The 21136-nt window shown below is 34.1% G+C and overlaps 1 protein-coding gene across 1 annotated transcript in view; it reads left to right on the plus strand.

Moving 5' to 3' along the window:
* The window catches only part of LOC136037090 (WD repeat-containing protein 44-like), an 85127-nt gene that overhangs the window by 19038 nt on the left and 44953 nt on the right, over positions 1-21136 (plus strand). The window contains exons 6-9 of the mRNA XM_065719540.1: positions 2280-2393; positions 9853-9991; positions 11578-11802; positions 16315-16509. Coding sequence (XP_065575612.1) covers positions 2280-2393; positions 9853-9991; positions 11578-11802; positions 16315-16509 — 673 coding nt within the window. The remainder of the gene's footprint in view (positions 1-2279; positions 2394-9852; positions 9992-11577; positions 11803-16314; positions 16510-21136) is intronic.

The raw sequence follows: 21136 nt of genomic DNA on the forward strand, positions 1-21136 counted from the left end.
ATCTATTCAAAGCCTCCCTCTTTAGACCCTCCCGGGAAGTTCTTATTTCCTTTAAATCTTTCTTTATGACATCCTTTCACCCTAGATGAGGACGATCTGCTTTCCGCTTAGCACTAGACGGTTGGCCGAAAAGGACAGTCTTCGGCAATCTGTCATTCTTCATCCCCAGAATTCGCCCTGGCCATCTCAACCTTTCTTTCGTTATAGCCTTAGAAAGAGGGATTGAACCATATTTTTCGTACAGCCTACAGTTCGAAATACAGTCAGTCAGCTAGGTACCCAGAACAATCTGTGGGAAATTTCTCTGGAAAACATTTAGTAAATCTTTATCCGGCTCTTGAAGCGCCCATGCTTCAGAGCCGTATTTGGCCTCTATCATCACTGTGTCTTCCAATATTCTAATCTTGGTTTGCAAACTTATCTTCCTATTCTTCCGAACTTTTTTTAACTGTAAAAAAAAACACCTTCAGCCTTGACTATTCTATTTTTAACATCTTCACTTCTTCCGCTGTCTTTACTAATAATGCTACCAAGGTAAGTGAAGCTGCCCATCTGATGAATCTTATCGTTACCCATCGTCACCTTTTCACCTTTTCTTATTCCTAGCCTTAGTGACTTAGTCTTCTTAACATTAATTTTCTAGCACCCTGAACTCGCAAAACCTCTATAAGTTCATTCATTTTGCTCGCACTTTCATCTAGGATGCTTAAATCATCAGCATAATCTAAGTACAGGTGAGTTTTTCCCCGCCATTTGATTCCGTGGTCTCCTATTGCCTTTCCTATGCTCCTTAAGACGAAAGTCCATCAAAATGATACATATAAAGGGGGATAGAGCACGACCCTGCTTAACTCCTGATTTTAATACAAAACGAGCTGCTAACCTCAATTCCTACCTTACTATTTTGAAATCACGGTGTATTTTTCACATTAAAAAAAGTTTGGAAGAATACAAAGATAAGTTTGCAACCAAGATTATAATATTGGAAGGTACAGTGATGACAATGGTCAAACGTGGCTCTGAAGAATAGGCGCTCCGAAAAGCGGATGAAGATTTACTAGTTGTTTTACAGAGAAATTGCCTACGAATTGTTCTGAGTACCCGGCTGACTGAGTGTATTTCAAACTGTAGGCTGTACGAATAATTTGCACTCAATCTCGCTTTATAGGGATATTATGAAAGAAAGGTTGAGATGGCTAGGGGACGTTCTGTGGATGAAGGATGACAGGCTGCCGAAGATTTTCCTTTTCGACCAACAGTCTATGGCTAAACGGAAAGCAGGTCGTCCTCGTCCGGGGTGGGAGGATGTCATGAATAAAGATTTAAAGGAATGGGAACTTCCTGGGAGGGTGTGAAGAGGGAGGCTTTGAATAGGTTGGGATGGAGAAGGAATGTGCTTAGTTGTGTTAGTCTCGGGTGGCTTGATGCTGCAATGAGTTATTAGTAGTAGTAGTAGTATGTTAAAAATAGTGGTCTACTATGTATTTCAAATTGAATAACATTTCCTGAAAAAAAACTTTCCAGATATATTTTTTTAGCGTAAATTGGGTCTGATTGGTGCCTCTGAAGGCAATAATATTTACGTTTCTAGAGTCAGCTAAAAAAATCTTTTCCTCTTAGATAAATAACTTATCATGAAATACCAAGAAACGTGAAATTTGCAATTTGGAAACCATTGCAAAAAGCTTGTGTACAAGACTTGCATATTTCAAAATACGCAGATTTTCCTTCTATTTGAATCTATAGAATTAAGGAAAAAAGGGAACCAGTATTTTTTTTTCTTTTTAAGAAAGCTTTCTGAGAAACCCATACTCAAAGCATAGTTGGTTTTACTTTTATCTGAAGAAAACAGCCTGCATCGCATTCATCAGGTTTGGGTGTCTTAGGAGCTTGAAAAGAAGATTCAAATAAGCCGCTTTGACGGCTATCCACAGAGTTCACATATTCCAAAAAGCTTTTTCGTTGTGAAAAAACTGTTAATCCTTATATATATATTTTTTTTAAGTCCCAACTAAAGGTAATATAAACGGAAGTTTAAATACAAATTCTGAAAATTTTTTCCAGTTGGTGATTGACCCATTCTATTTCAAACCTCTAGTGTATACCGTATATCCTCTTTCTCCGTTGTTTCATATTATTTATTAATTTGCTAACTGAATACATTATACATTCTTTTTTTTAAACGAAAAAGTTGCAAAATATAGTTAATATTTGATTCCACTTTGCCTGTGTTGGGGTATGTTTAGAAACACTTGATTATTGTTTTTGTTTCTTTATAGTAATTCTCCGGATGATAGAAGTCGTGACTCTGATGAAGAAAGTGTGGATATTCGAAGACTAGGCGCTGAGCAGGGAGTGGATGATGGAGATACGATTTCGTTAAAGAAGAAAACGTAAGTATTGACGTTAATATCCAGCAAATATCCAATTATGGTTCTTTCACCTCCTCCTGTTTTTTGCCCTATAGTTTTAAAGTTTTATATGTTAAAGTCGGGTGTTTGATTGTTTTTAGTGTATTTTTTTCTCCATTCTTCCTAATTAATTTATTAAATTAACTGTTTTTACTTAATTAAACTGTTTTATTAATTAGTCATTTGTCAAATACTTAACTGCTTAATTAATTAATTGTTTTTTTTAGATCATTGTTTTCAATCAGTTCTTTTTTAATAATTTCAGAGGCCCTATAATGTGTTTTTGCAAAATTTTCTCTTTTTTTTTGCTAAACCATTATTTAATGTTAAATGTGAATTAGATGTTGTTAAAATTTTATTTGCAAAATATCAGAATGTTATCATTTTTTTTTCTCTAGCGCCCGTGGTTTTGTTTAACGATATGTTTAAGTTTTAAGTTGAAACAGGAGAAAAATCTCATTCTATTTTTCAATTCATTCGTTCAAACTATTTAAAAATTTTTATAATTAAAGGAAATACATATTTAACACATTTATTAGATACACAAGCAAGACTAGTTATGATGGGCTCTACTGTATAGCTTTACCATCTTTTTGTTCTGTCGAATCTCATAGCAATTTTTTTACGCAAAACAGGAAATGCATAGTAGTTGCAGGAAAAAAAAGCTGTTTTTTATGTTGTTTCTTTCCCATCTGATTCCGTTTTTTTAGGAGTGAATTGATTCATGAATAAACAAAGCTCATTTATAGACAGCAGAAGGAAAACTAATTCCATGTCCAACTTAAAGCCAACTGGTTTCATTGCAGTAAATAAATTTAAAACTCGATCAGTAAAAGGACTCCCAGCAATCAGTGCTTCCGATATGCTAATCACAGGATGAACTATTTAAAATTATTTTTTTTTGTTAGTATTAAATAAAAAACAAGCTTTTGCTGAAATTAAGGAGCAACATTAAAACGAACTGAAACTATTATGTGTATGAGGGGGGTAGCCCCATCATCAATACGCCGGTCTTCACGCTAAAGCTTTCTAGTAATTTTAATGAAGTTTGTTTTTCTTAAACAGTGCAATAGTGCTGCTTAAGTAAAGAGCGATGTGGGCACATTTATTACGCAAGAGTGATATGGGTATTATTTATTTATTATTATTTTTTGGTTTTAGACCAGGGGAATTCGTGTCGAAGGAGTTGTCGCAAAACTTTCAAAAGGGCTCATTCGATTGGAGATTGAAAGGGCTAGTGCCCAGTCGAAAGTGATTAGAGGGTAACTAACCGCTCCTCCCACGCGCTCATTTCCTCAAACACATCAAATCAAAATTTTGCGATAGCCATTTTGTTCAACGTAGTTGAAAGGTCCGAAAAATATGTATTTGAGAATGACACCCCCCCCCCAAGACCTCAGGGTAAGAATTGTTAGTTATGCCCTGGGGCAAATAAAGCTTATATAGAAAGGATGATCGTGCATATTTTGGAAGGGGACTCATTGGATTGTTAATCAGAAGTTATAGGGTCCTTTTTGAGATTCAGAGCAATAGGAGAGTGGATACCTTCTCCCCAACTCGTATTTTCCCGAAATGCATCTGAAAGAAATTTTGAGGTGGCCATTTGTTGTCATAGAAACTTCGAAAAAAACTCATTCAATTGGAAATTAAAAAGGGTGCCCTTTTTAATTGATGAAAGTGATTGGAGGGCAAGTAACCCCCTCCCACGCCGACCATTTTCCAAAACACATCCAAATAAAATTTTGAGACAGCCATTTTGTTTTACTTAAATGAAAGGTCCATAGATTGTGTCTTTGAGGATGCCCCCCCCCAGATCTTTCAAGGCAAGGGTTTTAAATTAAGCCTTGGGGGCATATAAGGTATATATAGAAAGACTATCGTATAAACTTCGAAGTGGGCTCATTGGATTAGTAATCGGAAGTTTTAGTATCCTTTTTAGAATTCAGAGTAATCAGAGGGTGGATACCCCCCCACACCTCGTATTTTTGCCAAAATGCATTTGATAGAAATTATGAGGTGGCCCTTTGATTTTCTTTGAGATTTCGAAAAGAGCTCATTTGATTAGAATTTGAAAAAGCTAGTACCTTTTTTGATAGTTCAAAGTGATTGGGAGCACCTAACCTCTCCGCCTACACCCACCGTATCGCCCAACACATCCAATAAAAACTTTGAAATAGCTATTTTGCTCAATGTAACTGAAAGGTCTGGAAATTTTGTCTTTGAGAATGACATCCCCCCCCCCACAGCCCTCGGGTCAAGGGTTGTAAGTTACGCCCTAGGGGCATATAAGGTATATATAGAAAGGGTTATCGTATGAACTTCGGAGGGGGCTCATTGGAATGATAATCAGAAGTTCTAGTTTTCTTTTTAAGATTAATAGTAATCGGAGGGTGGATACCCCCCCACACATCATATTTTCCCGAAATGCATGTGATAGAAATTTCGAGATGGCCATTTGTTGTCGTAGAACTTCAAAAAAAGCTCATCTGACTGGAAATTGAAAGGGCTACTGCCCTTTTTAATAGTCAAGAGCGATTGGAGGGCAACTAACCTCCCTCCCACGCCCACCATTTTCTCAAACTCATCCAATCAAAATTTTGAGATAACCATTTTGTTCAACGTAATTGAAAGGTAAAGAAATTATGTCTTCACAGATGACGACCCCCCCCCCATCCCCGACAGCCCTCAGGGCAAGGTTTGTAAGTTATATCCTGGGGGCATATAAGGCTTATATAGAAAGGGTGATCGTGTAAACTTTGAAGGGGGCTCATTGGATTGATAATCAGAAATTCTAGTGTCCTTTTTTTTTAGATTGAGAGTGATCGAAGGGTGGATACCTGCCCACCCCTCGTATTTTTCCGAAATGCATCTGATTGAAATTTAGAGATGGCCATTTATTTTCGTAGAAACTTCGAAAAATGCTCATTCGATTGGAAATTGAAGAGCTAGTGCCCTTTTTATTTATCAACAAGCTTCCCCCCCCGCTCGCATCAATTCCCAAAATACATCTAATCAAAATTTTTAGATAGCCATTTTGTTGAGTGTAGTTGAAAGATCTGGAAATTATGTATTTGTCAACCCCCATACCTTACTAAGACCAGAAAATAATTTGCACTCTACTTGAAAAAATGGCTGCGGATTGTCAGTTTAGCGCAAATACACTGATATATATTCCTTAAAGTTTTTACAGTTTTTTGTCTATTTAAGTTAAAAAGCTAAAACATTTTTAACGTATTTTGTCGTTTAAGGTTGTAAGATGAAAGGATTTAAATGGATTTTGAGTCTTCAACGGAAAAGTAAATGCAAAACAGATATTTTGTTTAAAAATACACAAGAAAGTTTGTTCTAAAATAAGATTAATAACTGATAATTGTATATTCTAGCTATTATAGCTATTATATTAAGAAATTTGTATTTTGTGATGTGTTTTATTATTGAAATTTTGCTGTAACTATTTACTAGAAGCAGTCCAAAGATCAGATGGCAAGGTTTTTGGGGTTGACACAACCTTCCGGACTCTGGGGGCTAGGGTTTTAAATTATGCCCTGGAGACAATTAAGCTTTTTATGGAACGCGTGGCTGTTAGATCTTTAGAGGAAACTCATTTGATTTGAAATGTATAATTCTAGTTCGTTTTGAGGAGTCAAAATTGATATAAGGCAACTATCCCCCCTCCTCCCCGACAACCTGTTTTCTCAAAACAGTTTGACAACCTGTTTGACAACCTGTCATCCAATCAAAATTGTGAGTCATTTTGTTCACAATAGTCAATAGAGATATAATAGTCCAAACAATGGCTTCAAGGTGGACAAAGCCCTCCAGAGCCCGGGTGCAAGGGTTGTAAGTTAGGCCTCGGGCATCTGCGGTTCTTATGGAACGTATGGTCTTATAAGCTTTTTGAACACAATTTGCGCATTCCTGAAAACAAAATACATTTAAAATGTTTTCACTTTTCTTACTTTCATAAATAAAAAATTATCAAAACTTTAAGGAATAAATATCAGTATATGTCAATTAAACTGAATCCATGGTTATTTGTTTTGTTTTTTTTTCAATAAAGCACAAATTGTGTTTTTGTCTTGAGAAGACATGGGGTTTTCAGCCCTACTCGTGTTAATTTTTGCTCAATTCGAGTTTTACTCCGCTGTGTAATTTCTGTTGTTTTTTTTTAGTTCCGTTTATTTATTGATAGTGATTTGTGGTAGTTTTACGTTTGGAAGATTATTTGACTTTGTTTTGGCTTATTCTTGGCATAATGGAGCTCTTTACTTTTCTTTGAAAAAATTGTTTTATGGAAAAAGTTTTTTAATTAATATAATTAAAAGGCGCTTGTGTTTCAGGAATTGTTCTTAAAGGATTGGGATAAAAGGTCTAACTTTAGCGCAGAGAAGACGAGGCATACCCCTTCCCCTTGTATACGGAATAGTTTCTGTTCGAGTTTTAATGTGATTTTAATTCAAGTTTTAATGTCGTTCCTTACTTTCAGTAGAAAAAAGAAATGGTTTTTTAAATTTAATTTCTGAGTATTTTTCAAGTAATTCCAGGAAATCCACCTCCCTCTCCGAAAAATTCCTCCCTGCGAAAAATTCCTACTTAGAAAGTTCCTCCCATGTAAAATTCTTCCCCCTTCCTCCTTCCATGGAAAATGTCCCCAGGGCACATTTCCTACCCGAATTACTTTGCACATTTCCTCCAGTACTATTTCTACCCGAATAGTACTCCTTAGCATACTTTCATCTGAAAGAAGATTTGTTTCCTTTAATTTCTGATCGTCTTGAAGGTCATTGCGGAATCCACCTTGTGTTGAAATTTTTTTGGAACTCCTCCCCTTCCCAATAAAAAGTTTCTCCCGCACAAAATATCCCCATGGAAAACCCTTCACGTAAAAATACCCCTGGCAGTTCCAACTTGGCTGAAAATTGTCTTCGAATAATTAATGCAGAAAATTTCTACATGTTTTTGTTCCTAAAAACAAATACTATATAAACAATGGGCATATTTCATAACTTGCAGCCCTTTCTCCAGGGACTATGGCCAATCATGTCATCCCCAAAAGCATATTTATTGGCTCTTTCAACTATGTTTACCAAATTAGCTATTGGGGAAAAAAGAGTGTAGGAGGGTGGCTAGTTGCCCTCCATTTTTTTGGTCACTTAAAAGGGCAGTAGAGCCTTTAACTTTTTGTTCAAATGAGCCCTCTTTTGATCTTTTAGGACCATTGGTTCGATACGATCACTACCGAGAAGAAGAAAGAAAAAAATCAAGCAAATAAACAGGCATCTGTAATCTTTCTTACGGCAAAATTTAAAAATTTCCCATTTTATCAATGGGAGTTTGAAACCACTACAGTAGGGTTCTCTGGTATGCTAAATCTGATGGTACGGTTTTCATTCAGTTCCCGTGAATTTTTGGGGATGTTCCTCTCCTTTTTGAAAATCCGAAAAATTTTCTCAGGCTTGTTGTTTATGATGGATAATATTAAACTTAATGTGTTTGATATATTTAGAATTTGCACCAAAAGCTAAATCTTTTTCTGCATCTATTGTTACCAAAATTCAGCTTTTTAGATTTTTGGTTACTATTAGGCCGAGTCACTCCTTACTTACAGTTCGTTATTACAAACTGTTTGATTGGATACAATGTAAACATATCCCTAGTAATTTCTCTTTTGGATCAATAATTAAGAAATCTTTAAAGGTTGTTAATTTCAAATCGCAAGTAACTTTCAAGAGACATTGTCAGAATGTTTATTTGTATCCAATGTATTTTATGAAAAAAGAAGAGATCCTGAAACATATTTTAACTTAGATCCTTCATTGCCTTAACTTTTCTTTTACTTTCAATAAATGAATTGAAAGTCGTCCGGCTTTCAAGTCAGTCTCCCTGCCGGGGATGTTATGAGAATAGTTTTAAATATGTATAGCTAAAGAATTAAAAAAGAATAAAGGACTTGAATAATAGTAAAGAATATTTTACATCGAAAATTACTCTGATAATGTTTTTGGAAAACTATAGCTTAGCATAAGGCTTAAGTTCAAGATGCGACCCCAATTATTTGATGTCTTTGGCAATGCTTTTTATCCCGATTAGTAAGAATTTCGCTGTTTTCTGTCAGTTGAAACCCTCGCAAATAAATAAATTTAGGAGAGAGTGAAAAATTTACCCTGTATGCAAAATGTTTAATAGCATTATAATTATTAATACCTTATTATATTGGTTTGCTAATTGTACTAATTTGGCTTTTTAAGTCAAAAGAGTTTACACACAGCAGATCTAGCAAAACATTGGATAGTTAGTTGTGGAATGATTTCATACAAATCGGAAAGCGCATTAAAAAATGCAGGCTAAGTAAGGGCAGCAAAAGATAAAAAAAAAAAGTAAATAGAGTGAATGACATGAAACAAGTTTTTTTCTGATTATTTTAAGAATAATGAGTTAGTGAGTAAAACCATGTACTGATTTTAGCTTAAATATAAACAGATGTAATGCTAAACAGATATAAGAGTCACGATAAGCCTACCTATTGTGCCCTTTTAGCATAAAAGTTTTTTTTCTTCGGACAAATGTAAAGAAATGCGAAAAAAAAGTTTAACTAAAATGTTCCATTATATATTGTTTATTCTGCCGCCCTAACGAAAGTTATTAGCTAAAAATTTTAACTACAATCGTGCTTCTGTGATCTAGCGCAAAAATGTTACCTTATATTGTAAGCAAATTTCACTGAAAAATCATATTGTTGTAGCAGAATAATTCCTGGAGAAACTTGGGTGCAATATTCAGCTAATCTTCTATAGTTTACTGGCTTCTATGGTTTAAACAGTGATAGAGAATCAATGACCTCTAGTATTTATTCCATTAAAATGTTCATATGTTAGTTCTTAGAAAGATACTCCGAAATAGGCATACATAATTATTACCGATACCAATTGTGAGATATATATGGGAGTTTTAAGCAACAGTCGACTGTTTAGCTCATAATCACCTTTGGCAATAAAGGGTTCGCACTTTTGCTAGTTGGTGTACCTATTATTTGCTTCCGGTGTATTTGATGGTAAGGCCAATTTGGTTCCAGTAGTAAGACCTGTAGGGGAATTGTAAGTAATAATCGGCTGTTAGGCTGCAATCTTCTTCATCGATGAGGAGTTTGCAACTGTTACTAGTTCCAATGAGGGATTTGGAACCTTTGCGATTTGTTTGATCCTTGCGAGTATGGTCTCGCAACACTTTACTTGGCAAGGCTGAACTAAGGTTGCCGCAACACCTCACGTTGCCCATGCAATGTAGATCTGGTTTCTTTCTTAGTTTCATGCTGAATATGCTATTGGATTAATGGGATTGTACAGAAAATGTGAAGCTTTTATTTTACATTTATATGTGTATTCATAAAAGTTACTGCGCACTTGAATTGCGTAAGTTTATAGCCTCTTTCTCTTCGTTCCAGGTTGAGGATAGGTCGTGTTATTGGATCAACGGTTCGAAAAACAATTGTAAAGGCAAAAAAAGTCGCACAAGGGAAGCAGAAAGAAGAGTCAGCAATGGATCTGCCTGATGAAGCCAATGTCAGTGACCAGTTTTGTAAAGTTAGTCCGTTTTTTCATTACTATCAGTGAGTAACTTTACTGCATTTTTTTTTGTGGTTTGATTGACTTCACTGTCGAAGATTATGGCAAAACTTTTAGAGTAGTTTTTGTGAGCTGGCCCAAATCCAGAATAGTATGACAATAGGTCTTACTATTCTGGATTTGGGCTTAACTATTAGATTCTCGCAAAACTTTTACAGTAGTTTTTCGTGAGCTAATTCTGGCAAACTTTTTGGCAAACTAGTCTGGATTCTGGTTTAAATGGATAGGTTGATAATTTTTATCTGCAACGATTACATAGATAGATTTGACAAACCAGTGCACATGCCTGGTGGCATACTTTAGCATTGACAATGTTACAATATTACACTAAAAAAATAAAAACTAGCGCTGATAATGTTACATACTTTAGCACCGACAATTTTATAATGTTACTCTACGAAAACAAAGTCTAAGAGGAGGTCATAAAAAAAAAGAAAAAAAAAGGCTGGAGCATTGACAAAATAAAAACAAAATAAACAAGCCAAAGCAAATACAAGCCTACAGTATCGACATATATATACAAAAAAAATAATAATAATAACCCGCAACGCATTAAACACAAATCACCTAATTATTTATTGTTTATTTAAATGTTTGAAAACCTGTCATAGCTTACCTGTAAACCCGCCATTGCTTTAATACTCGCACCCAATAATTTTGACGAATTTCAATTTTGCGATTATGTTTTGCAATTTTTTAGTAAATAGCAAGTTCTTTATTTTTGAAAAAATATTTTCATCACTGCGACGTTAATTTTTTCAAATAACTTTAAAAACTGTCGCTTATTGCTACATTCTCGCACTGATACTAGAATTCAATTCGAAATTTTTGACCCAGTATGACGGATGCTGAAACCCACTCTTGATGTTGGATGAAATTCACTCGAAAAATCTGAACGATGAGTGGTTGGATAATTGAAACTTGAAGAATTTTTCTTTTAAGTTTAAATATCTAGAAAAAACTTGGAAACATAGTTAACCATTTTATCGTATCTACCTATTAAAAATGAGTACATACAATATAATTTTACAAGTCCGTAAACAGGAAGCCCTTGTTTATTTAAAACTCAATTTTGCTGGTACGAAAAACGTATTTTTAAACTTTAATCCGAAGCAAAAGCTGTCAAGATTTTTCTTGACACTTAAACCTGATCCCTTTATATCAGGTTATGTCCCTAATTATAACACCTAATTATTTATTATTTATTTAAATGTTTGAAAACCCGTCATAGTTTACATGTAAACCCGCCATAGCTTTAATACTCGCACCCAATAATTTTGACAAATTTCAACTTTGCAATTATGTTTTGCTATTTTTTAATAAATAGTAAGTTCTTTATTTTTGAAAAAAATATTTTCATCACTGCGTCGTTATTTTTTTTTCAACAATTTCAAAAAATGTCGCTTATTGCTATCAAGATTTTTCTTGACACTTAAACCTGATCCCTTTATATCAGGATTATGTGAAATTTAACTGCCCAAGGCAGGATCAGCCTTTAGTCTGCGACCTCTATGATTTTATTCTTTGACCTTATTTTATTGTAGATGAAGGCTTCAAGTTCACATAAAGGCCCATATGAGTTTGACACCGTTCAGTGTATTCAAGATTTATCTGGGCAGCATATTGGTCCAGTCTGGTGTATGAAATTCTCCCTGTGTGGTAGACTCTTGGCCACAGCAGGACAAGATAAAGTGTTACGTGTTTGGGTTCTCAAGTCGGCGTTTAATTATTTCTTGGATATGAGGACGAAATACAATGCTGACAATAAGGTAACGCCATCTGAATTTTAATAATTAACCCTGATCCCCATTTAGCTTTGGTGAGGGTAGAAAAAATGGAAGATGCTTTAAATTCTAATAAACTATTATTTAACCACCAGCGACTGTGAAAATGAAATCTTTTGGTTTGAATTGGCTAAGTGAACATTTACACCACATATGTTTCAAAAATTAGAAAAAATCAGTTCATTTTTTAATCCTTGTCCAGTTGTGTAGTTTGTTGGCAATAGCTGCCAAAATAAAATAAAAGAGAAACACATTTGACAGTAACGTCAATTTACAAAAATTTAGGGGGATAGGGGGGAGGTTCAAATTACATTCTTCAAAATATAGGAGAGGGAAAGGAAATTTTTCGATTTTTCAGGTTTTTTCGCGAAAATACGAAGAAATTATGGAATTTGCAATCAAAACGCCCCAAAATGTATTTGTCATAATCTAGGATGGGGCGGGAAATCTAGGAATTCATATGTCCTCCCTCCTAATTGACGCACCTGGTGGGTGAAAAATCTTTCAAACTGATCTAAAAACTTGTGGTACCAAATAGTTTTACAAACTTTGCTTTCCTTTGAAGCTGTCGTTGTTTTTGAGAATGAACACATTGTTACTGTTTGAATTTACGGACGACGAGCGTTGTCAAATTTACAAATTAATTATGCTCATTGTGGTTGTTGTAACTAATATTTATTTATTTATTTATTTATTTATTATATTTATATCTTTAATATTTAATATTTATTTATTATAATATTTAATATTTATTTTTTTATCTATTATATAATTTAATAATATTATTAAATTATTATTATCATTAAATTATTAATATAATTATTAGTATTATTATTATTTATTTATAACATTTAATATTTGTTCATAATATTTATATCTATTTATTTATAAATAAATTAGTCAGTCAGCCATTTAATTTCGTAGCTCAACAGTTCACGGTTTAATCTTAGAAAATTGGTGTTTTCAAGTATGAATGTGGCTAACTCGGGTCCAGGGGCATAAAAAGCTTTATTTTGATGCCCTTCGTACCTAAATAATTAAGAGTAATAACTAATAAAACACTAATTAGTTTGTATTTTATTTGTCTGTTCTTATATCAGTTTCATAACATGTTACAAATTCGAATTTTTCTCAAATTTAACGTAATAAATTCGTTTTGAGTGCTGAAATTAAGACACAACTGTATTGATCGTGCATGCATCGAAGAATATTAGTTTCTGACCCGCTTTTCAATTCATAGCCGAAAAAGAATGTTTTTTTTAGTCTATTCTTTCTACTAAATCAAATTTCGTGTAAAAATTTGTGATTTTTTTTGCAAAAAAACTAGAATAAATGAAAAATAAAGTATTAATTATAGTTAATTGTTGAGTTCATTGCACACCTACATACTTTGGAATTAATTTATAAAACTATGCTTTTCTTTATCAGTTCTTTGTATAAGGAACCAAGTTTTAAAAAGACGACAAAAAATCTTATTGAAAAACTTAATAAAATATTTTCGAAAAGGATGTGAAATCTTAACAATGATTTTAAAATTAACTGTATAACATTAATTTAAGAAAATTGTGAGATATCTTTGAGGTGTTCGACGCTCTGACAAAGTTGCTACTTAACGGATACGAGGTAATACTGAGGTCCCTCGATTAGTTTCAAGTAGATCTTCTTTTTCACTTATTTACAGAGCTTCAAAACTTTGGAATAAACTGAGTATAGATATCAAGGAAATAGGTAGCTTTGGCCAGTTGAGGTCTGATTTACGTATGGAGTTGCTCGGTAGGTATACTTTTGAAACACATTAACTAAAATGAATTTTCCATAGGTTATTCATATGCAATATTTATGTATTTTTTTTTTTTTTTTTTTTTTTTTCATGGGGTCACGGAAGGTAATGTATTGTTTATATATATTTATTATTATTTCGGTATACGGTCTCATTCTCCATATTCTCTCTTTATTTTCCTTGAATTTATCACAGCCTCGCAAGCTTGGCTTATGTTGTGCTATTGATTAAGAAATGTTTATTTCTAATAAAATTGTTCTACTACTACTACTACTACCACCACCAAATTTGTAAAAAAAATTTAAGTTTGCTGATAACACTACTCCAAACAAGCCACTCTAAATGAGCTCAGAATTTGTTAGTGGATTAATTTGGATACTTCTCTTCTTTTGTTATGATAGTCAACAATAGCTAATTAAAATGGAATAGTTGCGGACAAGTCATGGCTAATTGTAGAAAAAGCCAAGACAGATAGTCCAATTGAGTGAGAGGCAAATCTGGCATTAACCCCCCTTATTAGGATTGTATAAAAAGGAGGCTACTTCATTTGTTAATGGATGTGTCTAATCTATTATCCGTCCATGTATCATTGCTAGGACAGTAGAACCAATAGTCATAGAGCTAAAGTTTTACACTTTGGGTAATAACAAGATCAATCGTTTCTGATACAGTAAATAGCGATTTTTCATTTTACGGACATTCAACTTACCCGGGACTTACCCCATTAGACTTACCCGGACATTAGACTTGGACATTAGTCATACGAAACAATTTTGAAACTGTATAACAGGTGGTGATAGTAAAAAAAGAGATACTAATAAAGATTAATGTTCATAATGGCCCTGAGCCAGTATGTATTTAACCATAAAATTGTAATTTAAAAGTGTGCATAAAATGTGCATGTCCATAGATGCGCACACGTCAGCCTCTCTGAGGCGTCCAAAGAATTTTCTTTGGAGAATAGGGTCAAAAAATATAAAAATTTTAATCTTTGCGATGAATTTTAAATTTTATTGGGGATATTTTTCGGATCAATCCCGGGGGAAGAATCCCATTCTTCCCCGTATTTAGTGGCATGCACACCTCGTGTTTTGCAATTTCAGTGGAGAACAAAACCAAGATTCTTTAGCTTTAGTGCATAAAATAGACGTAATGTTTACCCATGTGATTGTTTAAAGGCCAACAGTGAGTCGAGTTAATCTGTTCTTCTGTAATCGGAAAAGATTAAATCAGATGATTTGAAATATCTCCCTAAGTCACAGAGAATATCGAAAAAAGGTGAATAAGCTCTTGTACGCCGCTACTGCTACTATTAACAACTCGCTGCAACTCTAAGCCACCTAAGGCCAACATAGCTACACAATCTCCTCCTCCATCCCATTCTATGCAATGCCTCCCTCTGTACACCCTACCAAGGAATTCCAATTTCCTTGAAATATTTCCTTACGACATCCTCCACCCTGTTCGAGGACGACCTGCTTTTCGTTTGGCCCTAGATGGTTTGCAGACAAGTGTGATCTTTAGCAATCTGTGATGCCTCATCTGCTGAACATGTCCTAGCCATCCCAATCTTTCTCTCATTATAGCCTTAGAAAGCGAGACTGAACCCTTTTTTTCGCACAGCCTACTATTTTGAAGTACGGTCAGTCCCCAACAGTATCCGAAGATAGTTATAAATTAGGCTATGACTACCCCACGCCCTTATTTTTAGTCGTAAAAGGCTTTAGTTTTTACGGAAGGTAGAATAAGTCAATTTTTTTGTTTTAGTGCATTTAGAGGTCAATTCTTTAAGAATATTTTCTTACATAATCTGATTAGTCTACTTCTCGAAGCTGTTTGTGATACATATGGAGCTGTGAGCTAGATCATACTGGAATGCAGCTCAGTTCATGCCTATTTCCCTCTGTTTACTGTAATACATACCTCTGTTTATTGGAGTACATACCTATTTACTGGAATAGGCTCAGTTCATGCCTATTTGCTTGTTTGTTTAGTCATTTTGACGTACTGAAGTATTTTTCTCCCAGACTATTTGTTACTTCAGTGGCTTTAAAGTGCCGCGAAATACGACAATAGGTTGGACCAAAAACTATGAAATAATAGCGGTGAATATTGCATATTAGCAAGTGCTGCTTCAACATCAACACAATCAGGTCGATACCCTGACCCTCCCCATTTCTTGATAAGTAATTATGCTTCTATGAATATGGTCGATCGACGAACTCCTACTAAAAGGCGAAAATGTTCATGTGTAGAACATTTTATTATGTCTTAATCTAACCTGAAGTTTGAATCTTTTTATCCTTCTTTTTCTCATTTCTATTTTCTCATGTTCTATCTGGAATTTCGCAGCTGAATTCTACGTTTTTACTATTTTTTACTTTTGTATTTACTTTTAACACACATATATAGTCACACAGTGGCGGAGAGACAAAAAAAGTAAAAAGATGCTTAATCATGGAAATATTGAATAAAATAATGATGGTTGTGCCGTAGACTCTCCTATGACGTATCTCTAGCTTTAAAATTATATAGGAAACGCCTAAACTAATTAGAAAAAATGGTTTTTGTTTTTTCCGAAGTAGAACATAAAGAAGAACTTACTTCTTTTTTTAGAAGAAATTCTGTAAAATAAAGGAAAAATGTATATATACGAAAAAATCTATCATGTGTATGCAAGTGATTGCGCCTTAAATGGAATTTGCCTTTATTTTCAGGTATCACCTACTCCGTCTAGTGAATCACTTAAGTCTCAGCAGTCTCTTGAAGAATTTCGGACCCATTCAAGAACTTTAAGTCTGTCCCTAGACCCTGAAGCTGTGAATATAGACCCAACTGCTCCATTTATGCCTAGACCCTTTTGTATCTACGCGGGTCATACTGCTGATGTTCTGGATTTATCCTGGTCAAAAGTAAGCTTTTTTCTTTGAGTAGTAATGCTAAATAACTATTTGCTCTTTGTCTTTAATGCATGGATCTAATGGTAACTTCAGCATGCCTAAGGTTAGTGTTTATTTTATTTTGCGTTTTCAGTTTCTACTATCTTTCTCTCCATAATAACTAATATTTCATAGAAGCTAAATATAGAGCAAGGTGGAAAAAGAAGCCAAAAGGGAGTTCCTCTGTTTAGTTCTTAAAACACATTTTTTTTTCTCTGTCTCTTTTCTCCAAATTTTCGTTTCTCTTTACTATGTTCTGGTCGTTTCTGTTTTTTAAAAATACTCATCTTTAGCTCAAATGAAATTTATTAGCGATTTTCGCATACCATTTGTCGTTGTCTTATGGCTTACAAGTAGCTACTTACGAACTCCCGATTTGGATAAACATCTCAGGGGTCAAGGAAACAACGGAGAAAAAAAATATGTTGCTGGTAAAACAGTATGGGAGTGAAAATTGGCTCCAGTCTTGGCAAAAAATCACGAAAGCCATCTAGCTTTTGGTGTTCCTTGTTTTTTCAAGCTTATTAATTGTGTTTTTTTCATAAACAAAGATTAGACACTTATTACTACTCTAGTTTCGTCAGTTAAACTAATTTTGCATTATCATTAGGCTAAAATAATTTCTTAGACCACGCTGCTTTTCCATTTATGAAAAATTAAGCAAGAGAAAACGGATTTTAATTTCGACAAAGCAGTGAACAAAAAATAAAAACAAAACTACACTTTAACTAAAAAAATTAAAATATTCTGAATATTTCGGCCCCATGTCCGGGAGCTTCTCTCAACGAAAAAAAAAATACAAACGATAAAAAAGAAGAAAAAAGTTTTTTAAGACATAACACACACAAAAAAAGGAAACACGACAACTAAACACACGAAAAAAAAACAAAAGAAAAAACAATCAAACAGTTCGTGGTAACGAACTGTAGTAAGGAGCGACCCGGCTCAATAGTAAATGAAACTCTAAAAGACGGAGTTTTGATGCTAAAAAATACATCAAAAGAATCTAATTTTCATGCTGATTCTAAATATATAGCCTAAGTTTCATCAAATTTGATCTTTGTCATCAAAAGTTACGAGCCTGAGAAAATTTGCCTTATTTTGGAAAATAGGGGGAAACACCCCCTAAAAGTCAAAGAATCTTAACGAAAATCACACCATCGAATTTAGTGCATCAGAGAACCCTATAGCAAAAATTTCAAGCTCCTATCTTCAAAAATGGTGAATTTCGTATTTTTTGCCAAAAGACAGATCACGGGTGCGTGTTTATTTGTTGTTTTTTTTCCCCAGGGGTCATCGTATCGACCAACTGGTCTTAGAATCTTGCAAGAGGGCTCATTCTAACGGAAATGAAAGGTTCTAGTGCCCTTTTAAAGTGACCAAAAAAATTGGAGGGCACCTAGGCCCCCTCCCCCGCTCATTTTTTTCCCAAAGTCAATGAATCCAAATTTTGAGATAGCCATTTTGTTCCGCATAGTCGAAAACCATATTAACTATGTCTTTGGAATGACTCACTCCCCCACAGTCCCTGGGGGAGGGGCTGCAAGTTACAAACTTTGACCAGTGTTTATACACAGTAATGGTTATTGGGAAGTGTACAGACGTTTTCAGGGGGATTTTTTTAGGGTTAGGGGATTTTGGGTTAGGGTTGAGGGGAGGGGGTTATGTGGGAGTATCTTCTCTTGGAGAAATATGTCATGGGGGAAGAGAAAGTCAATTAAAAGGGCGCAGGATTTTCTAGCATTACTATAAAAAAAACAATGAACAAATAAACACGAAAAAGTTTTTTCAACTGAAAGTAAGGAGTAGCATTAAAACTTAAAAACGAACAGAGATTTTTACGCATATGAGGGGTTCTACAAATACTTTAGCATAAAGAGCGAGGTATTTAAGAGGAGATAAATACCTTGCTCTTTATGCTAAAGTATTTTAGTAATTTAACTATTTATTCTATTGCCTGTCTGATTCAGGGGTCATTCTTAAAGAATTGGGACAAAACTTAAGATTTAGCCAAAATCAAAAATGCATTAATTCAAAAACGTTCAGAAATTAAATAAAAAAACTAGTTTTTTAAACTGAAAGTAAGGAGCGATATTAAAACTTAAAACGAACAGAAATTACTCCGTATATGAAATGGGTTGTCCTCTCCACAATCCCTCGCTCTTTACGCTAAAATAGTTGACTCTTTGCCACAATTCTACTTTTTAAAACAATTAAAAACTTTCGGGTAAAGAGCGAGGGATTGCGGATGGGACAACCCATTTCATATACGGAATAATTTCTGTTCGTTTTAAGTTTTAATATCGCTCCTTACTTTCAGTTTAAAAAACTAGTTTTTTTTATTTAATAAATAAATAAGAACAACTGACATTATACGCAAAGCTCCCAGCACTGATGGTAATAACTTAAGAAAAACCCAAAGCGTTTGTTTGTACTGTAACCATGGGTCTCTCTCCTCTGCACAATCAGCGTGTAAATGGGAATATTATAAACAAAGCTCCTCTCTCCTCTGCACTATCAGTGTATGCACTGATTGTGCAGAGGAAAGAGACCCATGGTTGCACTATAAACATTCGCTTTGTTTTTTGTTTTTTTTAAGTTATTACCATCAGTTTTAGGAGCTTTGTTTATAATGTGAGTTGTTCTTATTTATTTATTGTTTATTTCTTTATTTATTTGCTCTTTAAGTTGTCGTGTTTCTTTCATATTTTTTTTTTCTGTGTGTGTGTTTTATGTTTTAAAAAACACTTTTTTCTTCTTTTTTGTCCTTTGTATTTTTTTGTTGTTGGAGTGGTTCCTGGACGTGGGGCTGAGATATTTAGAATATTTTTATTTTTTTAGTTAAAGTGTAGTTTTGTTTTTATTTTTTGTTAACGGCTTTGTCGAGTTTTCTCTTGCTTAATTTTTCGTATCGTTACACTGGAAAAAATTCGAAGAACCGCCTAACGCTAGATGACACTGTTGATTTAGTTTTGCTGCCTACACTAGTGCCAGCTTCTACTCTAATAAGTTGCTTATACTATTTGCTGCTGGTTTTAATTTCAAAGCACTATTTATGAGTGGCAAAAAAGTCCTAGATTTTATTTAACACGTACTAAATGGGCATTTTTTTTGTATCAAAATTATTTTTCGTGAATGGAGCTTGTTACTCATAGCAACCGGTCCCTGCAGTATGTAGACACTTGGAAAAATTAAGTTGTGAGATAATTGGCTCCACATACATTTCTGCACTAGAAAGGCACCAAATTCACAGTATTTTCTTGTGTAATTGGTTGTCTCATTTGTCTCAAGTTAGTTGTTCAGAACAAGTGATTCTTATAGTTTATTTAGTACACACTGCTAAAAAAAATGTCTAAGCTCACATTGCTGCCCACTATCTTCTTTATGACAGCCATTAACTTGACAGTAGATTTGGCGTCACATACTGACTAGAAACTAATGTTAAACATGCCTGTTACAAGCTCCTCTTAAAGTTGTAACCTTGAGGAAAACCTAGTCAAGAGACTAAGACAGCTTTGCGTTCCTTTGTTGGCCTCAGGCTGCTTTGTGCTGCTATAAATTGTTATTTTTTCAAAAATTGATTTGGATCTTTGCATATCATGTTTTAGTAAATATTATACCAATATTGTATTTAAGATACCTATTAACCGTCTTTCGTTTTGATCGATACACTGTTCTGTCTTTTTTTCGCTTTTTATTTAGTTCTTTTATGTATTTATTGCTATTTGATTTCCTTCGAACTAACCACTTATTTGGAGTTTTGCTCATTGTTGTAGTGACTGGGTTTCCGTACTGGTAGCGATGACTAGTAATTACTATTGTTGATTGCTTAAAGTACCTAGGACAGTGAAAATTAAATCTGATTCTTTGAATTTATTAAGTTGAAATTTGTACAAGCATATACGTCTTGAAAAATTTGAAAAATCAGGTAACGAAAAAGACCACTATATGCAGCTGTTCAATTTTTGGCAATAGTGTGTGCCAAATTAAAAAAAAAGGGAGAAAAGAAACGTAGGTTAGGAATCAACAAAAATTAAGCTAAAAATATATTGCTCTAAACAATTTAAAGGAGTAGCTTTCCTTAGAAGTTGTAGTTGTCTTTGAGAATCTACAGATTAGTAATGTTCGAACTTTGAAAGACAGAAACGCATTGTCAAATTTACCAAGTTAGTTTTGCTTACTTATTTTCACGGCTCAACTTGGCAACACCGGTGACAATATGGTACATCTCTAAAAAGTTCATAATTTTGAAACAACCAAAGAAATATGTCGAGATTTTCGGCTACGAATAGACTTAGATGGGTTCAGGGGGGCCAAAAATGTTTTTATTTTAGTGTCTTTGGCATTTTAATGATTCGCTGCTCGTTGGATTTTTTGTTCTTTGGCTAGACATAAATGGCTATTCCCATTATATTCTTTTCCTACCTTCAAGACTTCAGAAGAGATAAATCTTGTTATGCTGAGGTGAATATCAAATCCTTTTCCAGCTACCAAACTATTACAATCTTTGCAAATTCTCTTTTCCGTTGAGTCTTTTATTCTAAAAACTGAACCATGCTTCGACGATGGAATGTTGGTGCGAGCTAAGGCGTTTTAGAGT

The sequence above is a fragment of the Artemia franciscana genome, chromosome 16 (genome assembly GCF_032884065.1).
Source record: "Artemia franciscana chromosome 16, ASM3288406v1, whole genome shotgun sequence".
Classification (NCBI taxonomy): Eukaryota; Metazoa; Arthropoda; class Branchiopoda; order Anostraca; family Artemiidae; genus Artemia; species Artemia franciscana.